Source organism: Paramisgurnus dabryanus, chromosome 5 (genome assembly GCF_030506205.2).
Source record: "Paramisgurnus dabryanus chromosome 5, PD_genome_1.1, whole genome shotgun sequence".
NCBI lineage: Eukaryota > Metazoa > Chordata > Actinopteri > Cypriniformes > Cobitidae > Paramisgurnus > Paramisgurnus dabryanus.
In genome coordinates this window covers 39,047,069-39,073,354 of record NC_133341.1, presented here as the reverse complement: position 1 = coordinate 39,073,354, position 26,286 = coordinate 39,047,069, and the positions used below count along the sequence as shown (strand labels likewise).

Below are 26,286 nucleotides of genomic sequence, written 5' to 3'. Positions count from 1 at the left end.
CCCAAATTCAACGATTTGCGCGAGTAGATTACATACAAAGTCAAAGCAAAGACACGAACTTGCATGGGACTATGAGAATGACGCAAATTCAACAATTTGCACAAAAGATTACATACAAAGTCAATGCAAAGACACGAACTTGCGCAAGGCGATGCGAATGACCCAAATTCAACGATCTGCGCAAGTAGATTACATACAAAGTCAATGCAAAGACGTGAACTTGCACGGGACAATAAGAATGACCCAAATTTAACGATTTGCACAAAAGATTACATACAAAGTCAATGCAAAGACACGCACTTGCGCAACGCAATGCGAATGACCCAAATTCAATGTTTTGCGCGAGTAGATTACATACAAAGTCAATGCAAAGACACAAACTTGGGTGGGCCAATGCGAATTACCCAATTTCAACAATTTGCGCAAGTAGATTACATACAAAGTCAATGCAAAGAAGCAAACTTGCGGGGGACTAAGCGAATGAAATGAAAATATTACAAATAATCTGTAAGTGTGTAATCAGGAGCGAGGAATGCGATGCTTAGCATTTGGTGTGTATGCAGCATAAAAGTAAGAGAGAGTCAGGCACCTGTCTGTCATGTAAAGCCTTGAGTATAGTTTCTTTTTTAACGCAAACGTGTGCGCTCATTGAAATGGAAATGGCCTTGTTTATTTGACCCATAAGTGTACACAGACACCCACGCATGCGCATTGCAACAAATTGCAATGCATCTCCTGGGCTATGTACTAAATTCTCCTGTACACTTATGCATGACATACACGTACAATGTACGTACAAAATCCAGCGTAAATTGCGTCATGCGCATCATATGCAGACCGTTGCGTACACATAAATAATGGACCATACTTTGGCCTTAAAGCGACCCACAATAGTTTGTTCTGCTATTACCCAATCAGATCATTTGAAACAGATCAGTTGTTCTTTTAACTTCTGGGATTTTTCAACACGGATAAACGATGGTTTAAAGAAAACTATTAACAAATCCACTTCATGGATCAAATCCAGCCAAGCTTTGATTCAAAACAGAACCTCTAAATAAACGTTTAGAAATATTTATTTTTCTTTATAAATACAAATAAGTAAGATCTTGTTCTGTTTGTCCTTCAGGTAAACTTGGATTCGTACACGAGAGAGCACACTAAAGAAAACCTGCAGAGCATCAATCGTTCTTGTTTCGACCTGGCCCAGAGGAGGATATACGGCCTGATGGAGAAAGACTCGTACCCTCGGTTTCTGCGCTCAGAACTCTACGTAGACTTAGTGAACCAAAAGAAGGCCAGCAGCACATCGACTTCATCCTCCTCATAAGACGGCGGAGAGAAAGAGAGACTAGCATCTTAAAGATTTCTTCACTTAGCGTTATGTTCTCATCAGCCGCTCTGTCCATCAGAAAGGCAAGAAAGGTCAGCGGTGGAGAAATCCGCAGGGCGGTGTTTACAGACGGAGTGACCCGAACTAAAGGCGCTGGGCGACGGGGGTCACCACAAAGCTCATTTGCGTTGCATTTATTTCCTCATGTACTGGAGAACGGAGGAGGTTGTCATCTCCTTTAACACAAAGACAGTCGGGTACTGTTCTGCTTCTTCATCCGATACACTCATTCGAGCACCGTCGATACGGGCGAAATCCCCTGAGGTTGGACGTACGTATGGTGCGTGAGGAATGTTCTCTTCAACGTCATCTCTCCTTATGATCATGCACTTGTCGCTCATGTCCGTTTATCCCAAAACATCATAATTTATGAATGAATGCTCTATAGGAATGGACCAAACCACAGCAGAAGACTAGCACGTCACGCTCCGAGCTGGAAAAAGACCAAAAATTGGTCTTTACACAACATGCTTGGCTGCGTTCTATATAGCCAATAAGCAATTCATTGTAGCTCCACTTTATGAATGGATGAGACTCTCAGGACATTATGGCACTCGACTAGAAAGCTTCCAGGCTTGCTTATATTCCTTTTTATTTTTTTCACCCTTAAAATGTCGTTTTTATGGACTTTCTATCATGCACTCCATTTATTCACAGGGCACAGGGTCGGTTAAGATCTGTCCCTATATGTATGTTGATAAGATAACATGCTTTGTACAATATGTACTTATTTATTTAGAAATCTCACTGGTTGCTGTTCATTGCACTCGTCTATAATTCCCCTCTCCCTTTCCATCCAGGTCCACAGCTGTCCTGATGTATATGTGCAATAAGTTATTTTTATTCTTATGGATAAGTTACACTTTTACGAGAGAGACGACGGATCGATCTCGTAAGAGTTACGATGCGGGCGAGTTACGGTAGACGTAAGAATGTGGCTTGCGGACGTACATAAATGATTCAATCTGTTTTCCTGGCAGCAGGCAGCCGGGTTTATAAATGTATATATGATTCTTTAAAAACATGAATAAAATAAGACACAAACACAAATGGTTTTGTGTGGCTGTACGTATGTAAATATTTAAAGCTGTAAAATAATATGTATTGTTATAATACCCCAGGATGGAGGGAGTTTTGCCTCGGATGTACACTGCTTGTAAGGAGTTTAACGAAATGCATTTGATCATTTTCACCGTTTACAATTTTAACGCATCTCCTAAGATAGCAAGTGCAGCAGAAAATAGAGATTTGAAAGCCAGTGTTATTGCAAAGACAAATAAAACATTCAACTGGTTAAATGATAATCCATTGTGTCTTGTGTTCATTTTTACCACTTTGCAAGAACAACACGTCAAGTGTCGAGCTTTACAATCAAAATAAAATAAGAAATTGTGTTTGTCATTAAAAAAAAAACGTTTAAATTTTTTACATTGTAAGAATGTCATCGAATCAACATCAACATATATTTGATGTTACTTTAACTTAACACATTAAATCAACTAGTTTTATAAATCAAAACTAGAGCTGTCAATCGATTCAAATATCTAGATTAATCGCATGATTTAATCATGAGTTAACTCACGATTAATCACAACTTAATTCGCACAAAATATTATCTTTTCTATATTTACCTTAATTTAACACTTTAACACAAGTTTTTTAATCCTCTAATCGACATGGCCAAAAATGGATGCTTTATGCAAATGTATGTTTATTATTAGTGAAAGAGTCATTTAAAAAAAATCAGAAACAAAATCACAGTATCCAATCACAGTCACCATAAAACGAATAGATTTGGCACACACAAAGTCAAAAACAATATCAAATATGTTCAGCTTTTTTTCTTTCTTTTATTGTTTGATTGACATTGAGACAGACAGCTTTAAGATCTACTGTAATGCAATGATCTAATATAATCTTACACATCAGATTTTTTTTCCAACAGTTAACCAAGCTTTTACTTAAGACATAACAGATTATATCTGCGTGAATTCTTATCAAAACAGATATTTTTAAAACTGTAATTCTGTCTATGAATAAATTGGGGTTGCACCCCTGTGTGGGTTGCACATCTCTCTTAATAATTATTTTAACATCAAGCAAGTCCTGCACTTTATTTTCTAATTCCTGCATGTTTTAAAATCGAAACCAAAATCTCAGACGTGCATGTGGATGGACATTGCATCTTTGCATTAGTGAAGCATTTAGGACGGTACACCTCTCAGAAACAGACAAATAAAGATCATTTTAGATATTTGATGACTTTTTATTGTCTAGTGCTGCGTCTCAAATCATCCAACAAAATGCAAGGCCAAGGGTCAAACAGAAATTGTGCGTTGTGTTAATCGCACGTTAATAAAATTTGAGTCGTAAAAATGAATTTAGGTTAATGCGTTACTAACGCGTTCATTTTGATAGCCCTAGTCAAAACTTAAAATAGTAGGTTGAATTAAATTGCAAAACCAATGTTGCCACAGTTCTTTCTTATATTCCAGTTTGTCGTATTCATAAAACGTTTACACACAACTGAAGTAAACACAAATCCTGTGTGACTCTTTTACTGAGAGCAGATCTCTCTGCGTGAGCTTCAATTTAAATCTCAACACTGCAAATAGCAGCAATTGAGTTTCTCTTCACTGAGTTTCCAAGGAAACATCAGCTCGAGACCCTCGATCGCTCCGCCGACCCGACAGATTGAGAGCTCTTCAACAGAATGAGCTCAGTTGTATTCACTGCTACGAGTATCTGTCTGTTCTGGGGTCAGACGCCATCCACACAGGACACCCCCACCTTTAATATCTCCATATTACCCTAAGATCAAAAGGCTTTCAGCTAAGCTTTCTCCATTGAGACTCTTAAAAAGATGTGATGCTAAGTTGTTGCTAAGGGTGGAGCTAATCTCAGCCTCCGCTGTCACATCCATGGACCACTGGCTAAATGTCTGAACATTTCAAGTTGATTTGAAATTCTACAGCTGAAAAGCTGAACTGTGATTGGCTTCTTTGCATGTCAGTCTTTGGTCAATGCAATTTGCTATACACATTTTACAAATTTCACAAGACAAAGAACCGCAGAAAACGTGGATTCTTGAAATGAGAAAGGACATATGACCTAATTTGAGATAAGAATAGTGCATTGAATTTTGGATATTAGGATGTTGGCTAATGGCTAACTTTTCTTTAAAACACTAATATAGTTCAACAATACAATATTTTATGACAACAACTAAGTATACATGTCCAGTTTGGACAGAACCAACCTGATCTCACGAAAATCCGTGTTATAGTCATGGAAAATTTTATCATTTTATCCATAACCATGTCACAGAATTAAAAGTATATCCTAACGCACCCCAAATCTAACCCTAACTCCAAGCGACAATGGTAAGAAAATAGGAAAAAACAATCAGACAACAACACATAAAATGACGCGAGAAATCCGTGGGAGTGACACGGAAAAGACATCCGTGGTCCCGTCACGTAAAAAAGCTGAATTCCGTGACATGGTCACAGATAAAGTGATAAAATCTTCCTTGACTATAACACGGATTTCCATGAGATCATGTTGTAAGATGTAAGAAAACATAAAAGTTTGTCTCATGTCTTTTCTCTGTTATGTTTTGCAAAACTTAATATTGTGTGATTGACTTGGCAAGAAGCTATTTGCGTGATAGTTTATTGTACAAGTATTGTTAGAGGTTAAACTACATATGAACCCCCAAAGTTGTGTACAAATGTTAGTTAGAAATGAATCCTGATTTTGTTGATTCCGATCATTGTGCTTAAAAAAATTACCGGAGAAAAGCTTTTAATGATTTTTTGTCATCTTAACGAACTGGAGATATGTACAAAACAGATATTATGTACAAATTGCCCTGCTTTAATCTCAAAATAATGTTCCTTCTCTTTTTAACAAGTTTTCTAAGGTTCTTTGTCTTTTTTCATAAACATGGTGGCGGACTGAATAAGGCGAATAGGGTCATAACTGTCTGCTGTCAATCTGGAGGTTAGACTGCATCAATTGTGTCATTTTAAAAAGAGAAGATTTACAAAAGGATGTTTGTAAATATAATAATATAAATCTTGAAACAAACCCTTTGAGCTGAATGAATAGAAATGTTCACACTTTTTTTTTACCTCAACATTGTTACTTTCTTGGTTTCAGTCAAAAAAGCAAACTCTTTGATATTCTGATGTGTATATACGGCTTAACTCGCTTCTTCGAGTCAGTGTTACTGGGTGTCTCCAAATACCAACACTTGTGTTTAATGAAGTGTGCGTGTAAACAGCAATGACTATAAACACATCCAAAAAATACCATTAGGACTAGAGATGTTATTTAGTGAACTGACACAAGATTTAATATAACTAAACCTTAAAACTGCAGATGCCTTCATAATGATCAGTTTCTAAATATATTAAGACAAACATATCAAACGTTTGATATGTAGTATAAATGTGAGGCAGTGTGTGGATCAAAACATCGAGACAGTGATGATGTAATATCCCTCCCCCACCTCGGACAGTCTGATCACCTTTCTTTGTTTCTCACCCCTAAGTATTCACCCCTCATCAACTGTGTGAAGCCATCAGTGAGGACCATCAAAGTGTGGCCAACTGGAGCAGACTCTTTACTTCAAGACAGGTTTCAACACACTGACTGGAGTGTGTTTGCTTCACAGGCGGCCTGTGGCTCTCACACTGACATTGATATCTACACCTCCTCTGTACTGGATCACATCAACTCCACCATTGACAGTGTAACAACAGAAAAACAGATAACAACATACCCTAATCAGAAGCCATGGATGAACAAGGAGGTTCGACTTCTGCTGAAAGATCGCAACGCTGCCTTCAGGTCAGATGACGCTCAGGCCTACAGTAAATCCAGGGCTAACCTGAAAAGGGGCATCAAAAAGGCCAAGTACTGCTACAAGCTGAAGGTAGAGGAACACTTTTCCAACTCTGACCCCCAACGTATGTGGCAGGGCATCCAGATCATCGGTGACTACAAGTCAAGCAACTCCACACCAACAGTCACGGACGTCTCCTTCCTTAACGAGCTAAATGACTTTTATGCTCGCTTCAACAGCGACAGCAAGGAGACGGCCACCAAAATCTCACCCTCAGCAGACCACCAACCCCTTAAACTCACCCCCTCAGATGTCCACACTGCACTGAGCCGGATCAACGCACGCAAGGCTGCTGGCCCGGATGGCATTCCCGGACGTGTGCTTAGGGCATGTGCAGAGCAGCTTGCAGGGGTCTTCACAGACATTTTCAACCTGTCCCTCACCCAAGCAACTGTGCCAACATGTTTTAAGTCCACATCCATTGTGCCAGTACCGAAACACTCCTCCCCAACGTGCCTGAATGACTATCGCCCCGTAGCACTCACCCCCATCATTATGAAGTGCTTCGAGCGACTGGTCCTAGCACATCTCAAAGACTGCCTCCCACCCACACTGGACCCACACCAATTTGCTTACCGCAGAAATAGGAGCACAGAGGATGCAGTATGCACAGTGCTGCACTCTGCACTCACACACCTGGACAATAACAACACGTATGTTAGGATGTTGTTTGTTGACTTCAGTTCAGCATTTAACACCGTCATTCCCTCCAAGCTGACCACAAAACTTGGAGACCTGGATATCAACACCTCCCTCTGCAACTGGGTTATGGACTTTCTGACCAACAGGCCTCAGCATGTTCAGTCAGGTCACACCCACTCCACCACCATCACACTTAATACTGGCGTACCACAGGGCTGTGTGCTGAGCCCATTCCTCTACTCCCTTTACACCAACGACTGCAAGCCTGTGCATGGATCCAACTCCATCATTAAGTTTGCAGATGACACCACGGTGATTGGCCTCATCAGTGACAATGATGAGACTGCCTACAGGGAAGAGGTACAGCACCTGGCCACATGGTGCGCTGACAATAACCTGATCCTTAACACCAATAAGACCAAGGAGCTCATTGTGGACTTCAGGAAGAAGAATGGAAGCACGCATGACCCCATCCACATTAACGGGCTGGCTGTTGAACGTGTCTCCAGCTTCAAGTTCCTGGGAACCACCATCTCGGAGGAACTGTCCTGGGCCATAAACACCTCCAGCCTGGTCAAGAAGGCTCACCAGCGCCTTTTCTTCCTCAGGACACTGAAGAAGAACCAGCTGTCTTCTTCCATCCTGGTGAACTTCTATCGGTGTGCGATCGAGAGCATCCTGACCAGTTGCATCACAGTCTGGTATGGGAACTGCTCAGTGGCTGACCGCAAAGCACTGCAGAGGGTGGCGAAAACTGCCCAGCGCATCACAGGGACACCACTTCCTGCTCTTGAGGACATCCAGAGGAAACGCTGTCTACGTCGAGCTCGCAGCATTCTCAAGGACTCCTCTCACCCTGACCACGGACTGTTTAACCTCCTCCCCTCCGGGAGGCATTTCAGGAGCCTCCGAACAAGGACCACAAGATTCAGGAACAGCTTTTTCCCCAAAGCTGTCTCCTTGCTGAACTCTGCCCTCTGACACCCCTCAACACCCCCCACACCACACATAGACTCCGCGCCCTCTTCAACACTCTGATTTATTTATTTATTCACAACAAGAAAAAAAAAAAAAACAGTAACTTGTTACTACTTGCACTACTGTCTGTTCATCCAGGAACACTGTATAATCCATTTGCACATTGTAATATTTTCTATGCACTTTACTGTCCATTGCAATACTGTAAATTATGTTCATAGTTCTGCCTATAGTGTACATACACTTTTACATAGCCCATCTGTATAGTATGTTCATAGTACACCTATCTGTATATCGTGCTTATAGTATTTCATATCTGTAAATTATGTCCATAATACTTACCTGTATAGTTATTGTACATATTATAGACCTTTATTCTGTACTTACTGCTTATTGCACTTCTGGTTAGATGCTAACTGCATTTCGTTGCCTTGTACCTACATGTGCAGTGACAATAAAGTTGAATCTAATCTAATCTAATCTAAAATGTTTTATTATTGGTTTATTATATCATGAATGATGGTGAATGATGGGTAAGTTAACTGTGCATTACCAGCTGTTCTGTCTTATCTCTCTTGAGTGTTTAATATCAGTTCATGAGTGATCGGTGTATCATAACAATGTTTTCTTTCATAATAATTATGAATTATTAAATATTTATTGTTTATGGAGCTTTGTGCAGTGCATGTCACGCAATATTATTATATAATAATTGTTTATGAGAACTAATGTCAGCTGTTTATGATGATTTTATCCATTACACATGAACTCATTTCACTTGACTTGATAGCTCTTATGTCGAAGCATGAACGGTTTTATTAATAAAAAATTACAGAAAAACTATATTAAAACAGACCAAGTTAAATTAAAATTGTAATTAAAGTTATACTTACAATGAATAAAACATATATGTGATCCTGGACCATAAAATCAGTCATAAGTCGCACATTGTATAGCAATAGCCAACCATTTTCAATATTTTTTATGCCAAAAATCATTAGGATATTATGTTAAGATCATTTTGTACATTTCCTACTGTAAATATTAGATATGTAGTAATATGTGTAGCTACGGACTTCATTTGGACAACTTTAAAGGCGATTTTCCCAATATTTAAATTTTTGCACTTTCATTTTCAAATAGTTGTATCTCGGCCCAAAACATACATCAATTAAAAAACTACCATTATGACTGCTTTTGTGATCCAGGGTCACATGTTTGTCTGTGTCATCTCTTAGCAGTAATGTGTTTTTGGGGTTTTGTTGTTCCTAAAGTGCCCTAATAATTCATATGGGATAATAATAATTCATAACATTATCAGGATACCTTTCATGCAATAAGTGTAATATATTACTGTATATCTGTATGTGGAGTTCATCCAACTTTTAAAAGTTATATCCACACATTTTAAACTATTATAATGTATAGTAATCAGACAATACAGTAGGCTACATTATAAGGCATTATGCATGCATTAAATATAGAAATGAATGACATAGAAAAAGTAATTAATTTATCAGTTATTTTAATTTAATAGTGCTTAAGAAATTGTCCATTGTTAAGATCAAATAAGAGCAGAAAGAGTTGACTGAGCGGTCAATGACATACTGTAGACCGGACATTTGTCATTCTTTAATATGAACTATAATTAACTTTATAAGTCTGGCTGCTAATGTTCAGGGAGGATCTGACGCCTGCGTCATTTGTATTCATATTCAAGTCTAATAAAAACTAAAACACATATAAAAAAGAAATAAATCTCCCACACTGAGGGGGTGAGAGGAAGTCAAAGAGGTCTTCACAAATCCCGAATCTTTATTAAGACCGAAGTTTTCAATTTTGAATCTGTTAAGCTGGAGATGGTGAATGTTTTATACAGTAGTAACATCTCAAGGTTCGCTTTAATATTCACAGTTTCACAACATTACATTACTACATTGGTATTGATATAAAGTGAGCACATTACAATGCAATTCAGACATATTTATTTACAAGGTGGCTAATTCAAACGACCACATTTGTAAATTTTCACCAGAAAATATTTATATTTGACCCAACAATGGGTCATTTGATACCAAGCATATGGTTAGTTAACCCAGTAGCATAGGATAAATTACAGCATACACTGTAAAAAATTTGCTGTAATTATGCAGCTGGTTGCCAGTAACTTACTGTAGAAGATAAAGACTGAAAATGTTTCATGTTCATTTAACTTTGAACAAACTGTTGCCAGAGAATAACATAAATGTAAAATCTACAGTAAGTTACGGGCAGCTAGTTGCCAGTAATACTGTAATTTCTACAGAATTGTTTTTACAATGTAGCTAAACTGCAAATTTGGTTTGTCCCCAGTATTTATCAATAGAATTAAAGGAACAGTATGTAGGATTGTGGCCAAAACTGGTATTGCAATCACAAAATTTGTGGCTAAAACTGGTACTGCAATCACACAACTGGTGGCCAATACACAAAATGACAACATAAACATCAGTTGAGGGCTGCAACTCCACTTTTTAAATGACAATATACTGGCCAGACCATTGTTGTCAGTGATATAAGTATTTGAAATGAAAATGATTTCTTAATGTCTAGTGCCATATCAGGGCCATTTTATGATTAATTGATATACATTTCTTACATACTGTTCCTTTAACAACTAAACCAAAAATATTTTCCTGCTCATAAAAGCACATATTTATGTTCCATTTTGTTATCAGTTTTGTTTAAGAAATATGTAATATTTATTTTGATGGCATTGGCATTGTTCATTTAAATTAAATTTTGATGGCATTGGCATTGAACATTCATTTAAAATAATAAACAACTTAATAAATTATAAAAAAAGAAGATGCAGCTCTCAACAGCGGTTACAGTCGGCCCACACGTTTTGCAGAAACTCCTTGCGTAACCTTTTGAATCATATATCCAATTTTGTTTCCAGTTCCTCATTGAAAGGTTTGAAGTTCCTCTAATACGTCAAGAGGAAGCTGTAATAGAAACGCAGATCATTAGGCGTATCTGTCACGGTTGACATGAGTCCATGAACCAGTCTGATGACGACAGCGTGACTCACTGCACTGGAAACTCTTCGCAGTATTCATAATGAAAGATAATAGACAGAAATACGGTAATGGGATGCAGATGTCAACACCTGCCGTTGTTATTGTTAGTATAATAAAATACCCCAAATATCCATTTCATCCTTATTTGTGACCTTGGACCACAAAACCAGTCCTAGCACTTAGCCAACAATAAATTGTATTTTTATGTCAAAAATCATAAGGATATTAATTAAAGATCATGTTACATGGAGATATTTAGTAAATTTCCTACTGTACACAAATGTCTTTATCATTAGTAATATGTGTTGCTAAGGACTTTATGTGGACAACTTTAAAGGCGATTTTCTCAATATTTGGATTTTTTGCACCAAAATGAACTTGGTTGGAGTCACTTTTACTAAAAAATTTCTTGTTCACTTTACTTAACAAACACAAGTAACTGCATATAATTACTTTAACTTAGTATTTTCAACAAAAGACTGTGTCTTGTCAGCTTTACTTCAAAATTATTTGTTCAGCCAATATAACATTGTTGCGTAAAAGTAACAGAATAATAAAACCAATACAGACTTGCATCTCATTGGCTGATGATGCTGCAGTGTATTATGGTTAACTTGTTGTTCTGGCACCCTCTTGCAGAAGTGTAGCACCATTAGATAGGTACATGAGTAATAAGTGGCCAAGTATAAGTCAATGAACTTGTTCTGATATATTTTAGAACATAACAAACCAACAAACAGTTTGAAATGTTACATTGCACTTCAAATATGTTTGTGATATGTTTGATAAACTGTAATTAAATAAAGGTTGTATTGAGCAGCTGCACTCTGATTGAGTTATTAAATCATTATTATTCATTTTGTTGTCATCAATTAAATGTTTCATAATAGTGACTTTACTAGAATTTCTTTAGTCCATGCAACATTTAAATTGTCAATTTTACACAAACTTTATTAGTAAATACAACTTACATTTTATTTGTTGACATTACTTAACAAAGCTATGTGGAACCCACTTGACAAAGTTTTTTTAAGTAAATCCAACTTTTTATTTTTTTGAGTGTAGATTCCAGATTTTTAAATAGATGTATCTCGGCCAAAGATATATCCTATCAAAACAAACCATTCATTAATGGAAATCTTATTTGTTCAACTTTCAGATGAGTTATAAATCTCAGGGTTTGTGGTCCAGGGTCACAATTTTCTTTGGCATTTATTGTTTTCCAGACTGATCTCACGCAAGGTCATGCTATAGTCACAAAAAAATGTGATTAATTATTTGTGTCCATGCCACGAAATTCAGCTTTTTGTTCCTTAAGCAAAAACGAATGTCTTTTTCTTGTCAAATTTCTATAAATAGTTTTTTGTGTTCATTGCACAACTTTGTTTTCGTTTTATTTTATGTATTATTTTCTCATTGTTTTTTCCCTATTTTTTTTACCATTGTCGCTTGGGGTTAGAATCACTTTCTGTTACATTTTTAGACATCCTAACCCAAACCCCAACTCTAACACCAACTCCAGGCGAGAATAGTTTTTAAAGCGGAAGAAAAACATTTTGAAACCAATACATAAAAGTACATCCAAACCCCAAATCTAACCCAAACCCCCAAGCGACAACGATTTAAAAATAGGATAAAAAAAAAAGAGAAAACAATACATAAAATGACATGAAAATAAAGTCGTGCCACGACCTCGAAAAACTATTTTTAGAAATTTGTGGGAGTGACACAAAGAAGACATTTGTGCTAAATTTCGTGCTATGGACACAAATAAATTAATACATTTTTTATGACTATAACACGACTTTCCATGAGATCATGCTGGTTTTGCAGACATCTTAAACGGCATAATTTTTACAGATAGAGTCTCATGTGTGAAAGATAAATTTCATACATGAGATTGAATCAAACTGCTCAGAAACACCTCCGCTGTGGACATCAGGTTCCTCTATACGCTTGACAGACAGAATTACTGTACACAAACCACAAATGACACAGTAGGAAGTTAGGTCTAAAATAAGAGCCAGACTGTAGAAATGGAAATTATGGTCCATCTCAAGAAAAACAGATTATTTTAAGATGCAGAGTATAATTAGATAGCTTGTGATGACTTCAGCTCTGAAAATGTTGTTAAAGTTCTTTTCATTCATGTATTTTATTTTGAGTTTTTGGTTCATTTTTTTCCATTCTGTGTTTTGAAGTCTTGTAAATGGCATAATTGGTCTTGCATTACTATTGATTTATTTTAATTTTATCAATTAAATGTTATTTATATAGCACTTTTCACAATTGGTAATTGTTTCAAAGCAGCTTTACATTAATAGAAACAGGGGAAAACACAGAAAAATCGACAAACAACATAGGTAGCAAAATTCAGCGTCTATGAATAAACTTAACAGGCGAGTGTATTAATAATGTAACATATATAAGTTAAGAGGCTGCTAAGTTAAGCCAATATCGGCTGACTCCCGGGGTTAAAAAAACCCCTAGGATAAAAACCTCCTGACTTGTTTAGCCAGGAGGGAAAACATTTAATGAGGAATTTGATTCAGTTGGTTTTTTAATGTTCTTGTTTGCGTCTTGTGTCTAAATGACCTCATCTCAGGCTTTGTTAAATATAAACCTTTGGGAGTGTCGATGTGTTTGATGTCCTGCTGTTGTGGCAGTTTTCTGCTGATGTATTCAGACTGACGTCAGAAAAAGGAAGGAAATTGAAAACAAGTGATGTGGGCTGGCTGATTTAAGAAAAAGACGGTTTTAGACTAAGGAGGATAATTTGAGTTTTGAAACATACAGTAGGCTTTTGTTTATATAGCACACTGACCTCACACACACATACACACACACATTCTGGTTTCCATGTTTTGTGGGGACATTCCATAGACGTAATGGTTTTTATACACTACAAACTGTATATTTTATTCCCCTTCCCTAACCCAAACCCTAACCCCAACCATCAAAGAAAACTTTTCAAGAAACATCATTTTGTTTGATTTATAAGCTTGTTTTCTCACGGGGACCTCAAAATGTCCCCACAAGGTCAAAAATGTACTGGTATTTTTTATCTTTGTGGGGACATTTCATCAAACTTTGTGTCCCTGCAGTGTGATAATTACCAGGTACACACACACACACACACACACACACACACACACACACACACACACACACACACACACACACACACACACACACACACACACACACATAAATGTTATGGAGGACCATGGCAACAAACTTCATGAACACTGTAGTTGTCAGAGCCTTGATGGCTGCTTGACACGCCGGAACTGAGCTGGAATATATGAGTTGTTCGCTCCCGTCTGAACCTTTATGATGATGATGATGTCATATGTCACTTTCAGTCATGTACATCACAACTGCCGAAAATCAAAACCTTTCCTACATTTCTCTCTTAAACAAAGGTTTTTGTCAGGTCGTACAGTTTTATAAAGAAACTAACCCTCTGTTGAACAAAAATATATCCCAGACAGCAGACAACTCTGGGCCGGATCCGCACCAGATCCGTGCAGAAGCAAGCAGTTCCGGTGCGGATCCGGCCTGGGGAAATTGAATGTTTTTTTGAATCTTAAACATGCATGTGAGAATATAAGAAAATAAGTCTAGTTTTTAGACAAATTTTTGACAAATTTAAGCGAATTTGTACTTAAAACAAGCAAAAAAAAAAATATCTGCTAATGGAATAAAACATTTTTTGCTGAATTTTTAATGTTTTAAGTAAATTTAAGAAAAAATGTCTGATTACATTGGCAGATTTTGTTGCTTGTTTTAAGCACAAATTCACTTAAATTTGATATGTTTCATCTAAAAACTAGACTTATTTGTTTAGGTCATTTTGCTCATCAAGAAAAAAAAGGGCATTTTTTGCAGTGTAGTGGGGACTTTCTTTTATTGTGTTTATCCAGCTAATGATATTTAGTATGCTTATTAAAATGTTTTCCTCATGGTGCCCACAGTGTAGCTGATTTATTGTTTTCCTTTACTGTTAAATATTTCTGTAGAAATTACAGTACTACTGGCAGCCGTTTGCTAGTAACTTACTCTAGATTTAAGTGTATTTTATTTACTGGCAACAGTTTGTTCAAAGTTAAATGAACATTAAACATTAACAAGTCTTTATCCTTACAGAATAAAACTATAAAATAACCGCCTCATCAACCTTTTTCTGTTTTTTCCTTCGGATTTTGGTTCCCAGAATGCTTTGCATGAGGCTGTTATTTTATAATTTTATTCTGTAAAGATAAAGACTTGTTAATGTGTAATGTTAATTAATGTTAATTTAATTCAACAAACTGTTGCCAGTAAATAACATACATTTAAAGCTACAGTAAGTTATTGGGAAACTGCTGTATAACTACAGCAAAGTTTTTACAGAGTTGCATTTATTTGTGGATCTTTTTTCTATATATTTGTTCATTAATTTTTTCTGTGTATTTATTTTCTTTGGTAATATGAAACAATACCCCGTAGCCACATTTGCCCATGAGCTCAGCTGGAAATATCCCAGTACTGTAAGTAAGAAAATCATTTCCAGATGAGCATGAAAATCTGAACAGAAAACCCAAACGGAGTCTGTGAGTACTGAGATGTCCACTTTCTATTCAGAGAAGAAAACGTTTGTTTAATATCTGATATTTCAGGACTGTCAGACTCTTATCTTATAGACTGAGGTAAATGCAAGACAAGACAAATTGTTCCTTATATTTCCTATTGTTTTAAAACAAAGTCACTTTGAGGGCCTTTTAATGTAAGCACTTACAGCTACTGCATCTTTACTATAGTAAAATAGAGCTAGTCTTCATCATCGTGTTCAAATATTTCTAAAGCATGAACTACAGATATGTTTCTTATAGATCATGATGAGTTTGTTTTATTGCTTTTGTCAATATGCTGTCAATACGAATCTTACTTTTGTTTTTTCATTATAGTCAGTGTTATAGATGTGAAATACTGCTGCATTTTAAAATACCGTTGTACATGTGCTGATCTAAATATAACTCTGAAGCCAAAGACATCGTTCACAAACACAAAGCATGTGCTCCAGATAAACCCTTTGTGGCTTTTTCTCTTCCTCTCCTCTGGCTTTTTAAACTGTCAGCCTGAGGCTCGCTGCTGTTCGGTGCCAATAAACATTTAGTGGAAAAACAACATAATAGACCAAACCATTTCCAAATTTCAGGCAGAGTTATTGCCAATGATCAGGAATAGTTGGAATGACAGCCAGCTCAGATTCATTCTTCAGGGTTTATGTCATTTACTCAATTGAATAAAAAGTTTAAAGCAAGCATTGAATTTTTGACTACTGAAGCCCATCTACATATGATACAAAACAGAAAGTCTGGCGCATGCTATAAATATTAACAGTATGATTTAGTTACATAACAGGAGGACAAAAGTGACAGAAACCAGGTACATACCTCTGTCATATACTGTGAACAAGAAACAAGGGCACTTACCATATACAGTAAATATACCGCAAATGCTCATGAATATACCTGATAACTGTCTTACATTAAATTATTATTTAACAAGCCTTTACCAGTTAAACTGTCTTATAAATTGGCAAATGTGCAATATAATGTGGGTGTCATGCATGGATAGATCAGGGAATCTACAGCAATCAGCAGTGATGTTTACAGCAATCTATAGCACTTTGCAACAATATACAGTAATCTACTGTGATTTACAGCAACCTACATGGATCTGCAGTGATTTACAGCAATCTACAGTGATTTTACAGCAATCTATAGCAATTATCAACAATATACAGTAATCTACAATGATTTACAGCAACCTACATGGCTCTGCAGTGATTTACAGCAATCAATAGCAATTTTCAACAATCTACAATGGTTTTACAGAAATCAACAGTCATTTTTACAGCAATATACAGTAATCTACAGTGATTTTACAGCAATCTACATGGACCTGTATTGATTTATAGCACTGCATCAATTTACAGCAAACTATAGTAATCTAAAGGAATGTCTACAATAATCTACAGTAGATTTACAACAATCTAAACAATTTTTAGCAATCTACAGTGATTTACAACAATCTACAACAATCAGCATTTTCTACTGATTTACAGTAACTTACATGGATCTGCATTGATTTACAGCAATCATGTGATTTTTACAGCAATCAACAGCAATTTGCAACAATACACAATGATCTACAATGATTTACAGCAAACATCTACTGTGATTTAAAGCAGCCTTCATGGATCTGCAGTGATTTACAACAATCTACAGTAATTTTTTCAACAATCTATAACAATTTTCAACAATCTACAGTAATCTACAGTGATGATTTTTATAGCAATATACAATAACCTACAGTGATTTTTACGGCAATCTACATGGATCAGCAGTGATTTATAGCAATCTACTGTGATTTACAGCAATCTATAGTGATTTACAGCAATCTCTACAATAATCTACAGTGGTTTTACTGCAATCTAAAGCAATTGTTTAGCAATCTACAGTTATTTACAACAGTCTACATTGATCTACAGTTATTTACAGCATTTTCCACTGATCTACAGTAACTTACAGCTATTTGCAACAATCAACAGTAATCTGTACTGATCAACAGCAGAGGCAGCCTATTTTATTTAATTAAAGAGCTCACATACAGGGGGATTAGACTGTGAGAATGTATAAAGATTCATACATGTACAATTATTATCTACATTTATTCATTTGACAGAAGCTTTATTCACAGCAGTTTCCACACATTTTTATCAAAGTGTTTTTGAACTAAAACTGTTATGTTATGGACACAAACAGAACCTCATGGTTGTTGTAAACTAAACAACTTCCATCTGATGTCTTTTATTTAAAAACTTGTGTAGTGTTTACAAACCCCTCGCCCTCCTTACCCAAAGATATTTTAATCTTGCTTAGTTTTCCATTAAGTTGTAGTTTCATACGTAAAACTTGCATCAATCATTTTAATAGCTTTGACCAAAATAATCCCTGAATAACCATAATGGACAGATTAGAGACCAAAGACCTGCTCCAAAAATAGAAGGTAAGAGAATGAGATTGTTTTGGTGCCGATGGTGGTGAAGATGTTCAGTTTGATGAGCGTGTGTGTTGTATTATATCAGTCTCATGAGGAAATGCTCATCTGCAGATGAGAATCAAATCATCTGATGACCAATTTCTCCAGAGTCCCCGAACCAGAAAACTGAGAGCACTGAAAGCCTCCTTTTTTTCCTCCTGTGAGGACACAACATACGCTCTCATTTTCTTGCTTCTGGCAATCAGACTTTACGTAATCCAGCATCACATTTCTTAACTACTGACTCAATTCCTTTCATTTCCAGAAAGATGATCTGGATGCTTTTAATAGAAGAAAGACTTAAACAATGCCTCCGTAAAGAAAACACCAGGAAAAATCTGTCTATATTATCTCCCCTCTTTGCTACTATTACATTTGTTTTTATTGGTAAATCCCATTTACAGTAATCCTCCCAAAATGTGATCTGATGTTTTTGATGGAAAAATCCTTTCTCTCTTTACAGAGCTTACGGTTGTCCCAATTCCAGTAAAACGCTGCTAAATACAGAAGCTAAATCCTCACATTCAGCAACAAAAATATTTCACATCAACCAAAATAAACCACAGCTATCCAGAAATCAGTCAACAGCCCAGCAGTATAACCTTCCTTTTAAAACTTTCTGTCATTTAAGAGACAGCTATGAGAGGTGTATTTGGTTTGCTTGGATGAGATATTTGATTTCAGATGGACACAAGAAGAAAATACAGTTTGGTACTGTTTATTAATTTAGTGTTTGTCTCCTGAATGCATATTTAAGTGCTGTATTGTTTTTTATTATAATGAAAGTATTTCGTTTTGTTTTGCATTTTTAAAAACTTTATTTTGTGCAGAGACCACTGACCCCTTGACCCCACTGATGTCATCTTTCTCCTTTAACAAGCTTAAAGGTCTCTGCTATGTTTCTATTTTTACACAGTTTGTACGTGACATTAATTTATGGATAAGTGACCAAATGACTTAAATGTGCACTATATAGTGTATAAGAAAAAAATGACAGCAAAACTAAAATTGCTGTAGCTCTCTGCAGCTGTTTTCCAGTAACTTACTGTAGATTTACATTTATTTTATTTATTGGCAACAGCTAGTTAAATGAACATTAAACATGAACAAGTCTTTATCTTTACAAAATAGAATTATAAAATAACAGCTTCATGCAAAGCATTCTGGAAACCTTTTTCAGTTTTTTTCATCAGCTTTTGGTTCCCACAATGCTTTGCATAAGGTTGCTATTTTATATATTTTATAAGTTTAATGTTAATTTAACTTTGAACAAACGGTTGCCATTAAATAACGTAAATCTACAGTAAGTTACTGGCAAACAGCTAAAATTGTCATTTAACAAATATATATTTTAACAGTGTACTTACTTTATATAAAAACTCCTGCTGGATTTGCTTACTCGTTCACTTTCTAGCTTTTAAAGGATCTTGTAAAATATTCAAAGTGCAAAAATGAAATTATATAAGCTTCATTTCAGGTTTATCTGGATGTCATTTTGCAGAAACACTTGCATAATAAGTAAGTGGGTCAGCAGGCAAACGCCGTAGGAAGCAAACTTCCATTACCATTGATAAAAAAGCTACGGCCTTCTGATTCATTCATCATGGGATGTGAAGAGATGCGCTGAATCTCAAACACTGAAGACTTGAGTCAGACTGCTGATCTCTATGTAATAAAAACATCTCTTTCATGTGGTTGTATAAATATAAATGCACTGAACTGAGAGCTCTTTCATCTTTGAATGGCAGCAGGTTCACAGAAACATGAATTCTGTCATTCACTTCATTTCAAAGCATTACTCATGTTATTGATTCTTTCCATGTTCATGTATTGTCTCATAATTCATTTAAGATAAAAGCATCTGGTTATTGAACACATGTAAATATATAAAGACATATTAATTAATTTCCTCAGAAGTGTTGCTGGATAAACTGTGATGGTTTGCTGCATACGGCACAAGATTTCTTTCTTTCTGCTTAGGCTCTGCTGATCAGCATCCCGGTGGATTTTGCCATCGGCATTGTTCTGACACCCACATGACCTTTCCCTTATAGCCATGCTATTAAAATAGCCCGGATCCTCAATCGGTTGATGCGGTCAGAGAACAAGCAAACCGTCAGATACGTCAGAGCTAAAATTAGCTCCTCATTCATGAGCGCTGGTCTTACTCTTCCCTCTGGACTTTGGTCAGCAGACCAATGACATCACAGAAACAAACATAAATGAGACTCTTTGTTTGCTCTTTTTCTCTCAGTAGTCCAGTTTTAAACCCTATATCTTCCCTCATGTCACGCTTAATATTTTAGTAGAACATAAAACTAAAACATTCAAAAAGTACACTGTAAAAAATTATATTATAATGTTACAGTATTACTGGCAGCTGGTTGCCAGTAACTTACTGTAGATTTTACATTTATGTTATTTTCTGGCAATAGTTTGTTCAAAGTTAAATAAACATGAAACATTTTCTGTCTTTATCTTCTACAGTAAGTTACTGTAGTGTTGATACTTAATTAACATTTTATCAGAAAAAAACAAGAAACCACTTCAAGATTATTTTCAGTATTTCTAAATGTACTATTTATAGGTATGTGTTTTAGTTAATATTCTGCCAACTACTGACAACATTTCTGCCAAGTTCCTAATAAAAATAATGTTTTTATTTGCATTTATTTCCTGAAAAATTGGAATGGGAAAACATATGGAGGACAAAACATGACTTAAGTGTATACATAAATAAATAAATAAACGTAGAAGTAAAAAATAAATAAATACATAAATGCATAATTAATTAAGTAATTAATTAAATGCAGAAATAAATAAATAAATATGTCTGCATTTATTTATTTTTTGTCAAAAGTATCAACTTTTAATTTTATTATTTTTGCACCATTACATGTATTCCTACATTTAGTTATTTATGTCTGCATTTATTCATGCATTTATGTATTTATTTATTTGTATTTTTTTTGTCAAAAGTATCAACTTTTATTTAAATTTTTTGGCACCATTACATGTATTTCTACATTTAGTTATTCCTGCATTTATTTATGTAGTTATTATTGCAATTCGTACATATTTTACTCTGTGGCTAATTCGTATTAATAGGTACGACCACATTTATACATCTTTGTACAATTTGCTTTTACGCAGGACTGACGTGAGGTTTCATTATTGTTTTTTTAAGATAATCGTATATTTTGTACGATTCACTTCGTACGAATTCATACAAATTATCCAACTCGTAAAATACGTACGAATTCACGTGAGATAAGGTTGGCACATCACATCTGTTTCAGTGTTTCTAAAGAAAAACGTCATTTAGAATGAGGACAGCTGGCACACGGACTAATAATACACACCTGCCTGTCAGGATGAACATCACCATGCAGCCCAGGTAACTAAGACTTTATTACATCATGAGATGCATTTAAAACGAACCAATGATGATCTGAATCAACAAATTCACCACATCCACCTGAAATGTTTGTTTTAAACTTATTATGCAAATAACAGAGAGTTGAATAGTCGCCTTTATTTTTGTGCCAAAGATATAAAGATCAATGAAACACCATGTGCCCTTAATGGTCTCTCTGTCCATACCGGATCTCTGAGGAGAAGCGTATATAGAGATTTGATTCTGCTGCATGGATGACTCATCAACACACTTCAGTATTTGTGTACACCTCTCTGCACAACATGCTGCTAAAAATAAATAGAGTTCAGATAATGTTTAGTGCTGCATGCTGCTGTGTAAATGGTTTTAAAGTAATATCTGCAGCAGTAATGTCAATATTTATGTATGTAATAATTTGCATGCTCATAAATGGGTTTGCACTGCAGAACATTTATTCATTTGGCAGACACTTTCATCAAAAGTGACGAAGCGGGAGATCCCACAGAACGCGTTTTTAACGGTTACGGTACATTCACACAGGACGTCTGCGTTAAAGCTTGACAAGAAGGCGTGTCTGAAGCGTGGGTTATAGCCAATCACAGTGGCCGCAACATTTGGTCCTCTGTTCTCCGGTCTTGCATAAACATAATTGGTTGGCTCGGCAGGTTATAGTTGCATAAGGCGATCTGATAAGGCGTGAAGCACTGCCTCTTTATATCGCTAGGCAACCACAGAGGCAGCTGTCCTGTCAATCAAATATTGACGCATGAGTGCTTTGACTTTCTATCATACTAGCAAACTTATAAAAAGAGGACGCTTGTTCTGACCAAACACGCATGAGACAGTGAATGACTGCAGTCTTCGGTTGTTCCAACTTCTAAGCACCTGTAAACTTCTGTTACCACAATAGAAGGCCAGTCTCTCCTCTTACTTGATTGGACAATGAAAAAACGCAAATGACTTTGACTGCTTTTCTGCAAAGAGTTGATTTTTTCAACTCCAGGAGCTCAGAGCTAGATGTCTTTTAGGGTCCAAAGAAATCTACCCTACCCGAAATGACCCAAATCCCTTTGTCCCTTAACCTGACATGCATACATTTTATTTTTTTTAAAAAACCTGACCCAAGACAAACCCAACAAAATTAGACCCGATCCTGACCTGACCCAGTGGCAATTTTTTTAACACAACTGGACCCGAAATTAAATGGCACTGATGTGTGTGCCGTCTCCAACCCCACACACACCAGTCAGACAGAAAGAAACCCCGGTGGACTTGAAACCAATTTGGCCCATGCACGCTCCATTTATTTTCACTTGTTGTCTGACGATGACACCAAGGTAACCGCTACAGTGTGCATTTAAAATTGATTGACAGGCCTGGCTCATTGAAAATTTAAATTCCGCCAGCCACACGATATTGCAAGCGCTCTTATTAAAGGGGGGATTGCAAAAGGAATAAATGAACACACGTGAGATAGTTCAGGTCTTCTCTGGTCCACTCGGCAAAAACACATTAATTTTATATTACCTGAGGGCACAAATATTATAACCGACCCGTGTCTGAGGCACACTTGCACTGCAAAATGAAAATAATAAGAAAATAAGTCTAGTTTTTAGACCAAAAATATTAAATTTAAGTGATTTTGTGCATAAAACACGCAAACAATTTTTTTTTATTTAGTGTTTAAGAAAAATGTTCAAGATTTTTTTGAAAGATTTCTTTGCTTGTTTTATGCACAAAATCATTTAAATTTGATATTTTTGGTGTAAAAACTAGACTTATTTTCTTGGGTCGTTTTGCTCATCAAGAAAAAGCATCTTCATTTAAGGAGTTTTAGATATGTTTACTGAAAACAAGACAAAAATACTAGAATTTTTTTTCTTGGAAATATTTTTTTACCGTGTGAAACTTTTAGAAGCGCTCTGGGATCCTGTTTTCTGATCTAACCCGTAAAGACTTCTACTCAGAACACTCCTGCAATAATGTGTGGCGCAGCAGATGGCAAAAATGTGAGGCGGCCACTGCAAGATATGCGTTCTGTGTGATTCGCCACTTACAATGAATTCAATCTATACATTTTATAGCATGTGTGTTTCCAGGGAATCGAACCCACAACCCTTTGTGCTGCTTATACAATAATCTAACAGCTGAGCTACAGCAAATTTGTTTGTTACAAAGGTTAACTAGAGACTTTTCAGAAGTGGAGGTTTCTGCAAAAAAAAAACTTGCATGCACTTAGAGGGTTTTGCAGCTAAAGATGTATTTGTTAAATACCAATAAAATTATTTAAGGGACTTCTGTGAAAATAAGGCATTTCAGTTACTTACTAATAACCTTTTTATTGCCATTAAAGTGAAATGACTGAACCTAAACATAAGAGCCTGATTTAAAAACGCTTATTTACAAGAAAACATCAGACGCACTTAGAGAGTTTTGCATAAACCCCAGTGTTCCTCTTGTCTGGTATTGTTGCAGTGTAGGGGTTGGTTTCACTGTGTCCTGGTTTTAGTTCTCTGTAGCAACATTATGACAGAAATATTATTGCAAGTGAAACTCATTGAGGGACTGAGTGTTGGACCTGTGGAGATGATGAAGAACATTGATGATATTTAGCCATCATAACATCTAAAAAGAGAACTTCTGGGTTGACAGTTAAGAGTTAACTAAGATCAGATATTCACCTCGACACATTCACTGCGTGCTTCTCTGAGACAAAACATTACTGCAAATTGTCTGACCTTCACAAAACACAAACAAGAAATGAGAGCAAAGTCTCACATGTTTCATTCTCTCCATAGTTTCATCAATCCCAGAAGCGACGACGCTCACCAGCAAGGGATAAAAATAGTCAGGTGATGTGTGGTGCAGGCTTTATTTAGATGTAAGTAGGGCAGATTCAGATCCTAGAAAGATAAATGAAGGTGCACTACATTAGACAGGTTAGCTGCTCCAAATGGATTTAGACGGAGCGAGAAGGAGGTCATTAACCTTTACCAGGTTGAGGAATGAAGGCTTCTAGTTTAAACACAGCATGTCTTTGATTGGCTGAGCAGATTATGTTTAAGACCAAGTTTAAAAGATTTCTGCCTGGGTGTATATGTGATAGACATGGCGGCTGTATATAAAAGCAAAATCACATGAGGAGTGTGAGTGTGATTATTGCTTATACACCCACCATCTATATCTGTAATAATGGTTTTTACTGTATATTCATAATATTGCCTACATCCTTCTTTACTCTTTAAAGATGCTAAAACTTTCATCCATTTACATTTTTAATAGATTACTGTACTGCAGTTCCCATTGTTTCACTTGCTAAAATGTTTCATCATCTACAACTCTGATGCATGTGATTTTCACATCACTACCGTCTTATTTTAACTGCAATGGCTCCATGTTGTGATTCCCCAAAATAGTTTGAGTCGTTTTACTGTCCATGATGGGCTTGGGTTTGATCCGACATTCCGGGTTTTGCTTTATTACCAAACTATTTGTTAACTTTTACATTTTATGCATTTGTCAGATGCTTTCATCCAAATCTAATTTTTCATTTTATCAGTATGTGTGTTCCATGGAAAAAACCTGTAACCTTTGTGCTGCAAACGCAATTCCCGTACCAATTAGGCTACAGGAACACAGTTAAAAATGAGCGCCAGAAGACTCCTGACACATCATGATAACCCATTGACCTCGACTTCAAGTACAACACAAACCTCTGGATGTTCAGTGTCCTGCCCGGCTCTGGGACCGCAGCTCTTCTCACTGACTGCTGCGCTTACGTCAGATTGTTGCATAAGTTGCCTGCATAAATATTGCAAGTGCTCTTTCCCCTTGTTGTGATTTTGCCTGGGTTATTAATGTTTCAAGATGTGGAGGATTTTGAGGTGGAGGCGGAGGTTCAGCTTTGAGGACAGGAAGGTTGTTTTTGGATCCGTTGGTGAAATGTTTGCTCATGTTCTGTAAGCAAGCAGCGGTACACTGACTGTGCCCTCACTGACGGTGAAACTAGAAAGGTCACACCGTATTAATGACTGATTGTTGTCTTTACCTTTCTCTCTTCTGCTTTCTGCTCTTTTACTGTGGTATTGTTGAGTCAACAGTAATGAAACTGCGGTTCACTAAGCACATGGTCTCCAGACAGATTTTTTGAGGAGTGGTGAATATTTAACCCCGACTGTACCCTGCACTCCTTTTAACGTCATTTACTGCAACAGAGCAAATTAGGTCACCAGGTAATAAGGCAAAAATAATAATGCTAATGCTAATAATAACAACTTTAATAATAATAATAATAATAATAGCTTTGATTTATTCAGTGGCGGCATCTTTTTTCGAGGGCGCATGATGCGACGTTTGTCACATCATGTATGTAGCTCGTAATGTGTGTGGTTCGTAATTTAAAATATGTGTTCTGCGTGTCAAGTGAACCTATGTGCATCACGTGTCTTTTCAAAATAAGTGCCTGCTGCAGACGCGTCTTAAGGGTTTATGATAAAACAGACGCTCGAGTTTGCCAGATACTCGCATAATTTAATGTGTAATCAGAGTTTACTGTTAAGGGAGTCTCTTGCGTGTATTTTGTGAATGTTAGCATCTCGTTTATCATGAACTTATTTTGACAAAACACATGATGCACCTGGTTCACATGACGCAACAAACATTTTGAAAAAACGAGGAACACACATCTTTTGAATTTGCGCCCCTCGGAAGAGCAGTCATGAGCCGCCACTGGTTTTATTATTATTATTATTTATTTATTTATTTATTTATTTATTATTATTATATATATTATTAGCATTATTATTAGCATTAT

The 26,286-nt window shown here is 36.2% G+C and overlaps 1 protein-coding gene across 6 annotated transcripts in view; it reads left to right on the top strand.

The window, feature by feature from the left end:
* Positions 1 to 2,697, top strand: part of rgs3a (regulator of G protein signaling 3a) — a 73,747-nt gene extending 71,050 nt beyond the window's left edge. For all 6 annotated transcript variants that reach the window (XM_065284052.1, XM_065284053.2, XM_065284054.2 and 3 more), the window contains one exon: positions 1,130 to 2,697. In XM_065284052.1, coding sequence (XP_065140124.1) covers positions 1,130 to 1,330 — 201 coding nt within the window. In that variant the 3' untranslated portion in view covers positions 1,331 to 2,697. The remainder of the gene's footprint in view (positions 1 to 1,129) is intronic.
* The last annotated feature ends 23,589 nt before the right edge of the window (positions 2,698 to 26,286 follow it).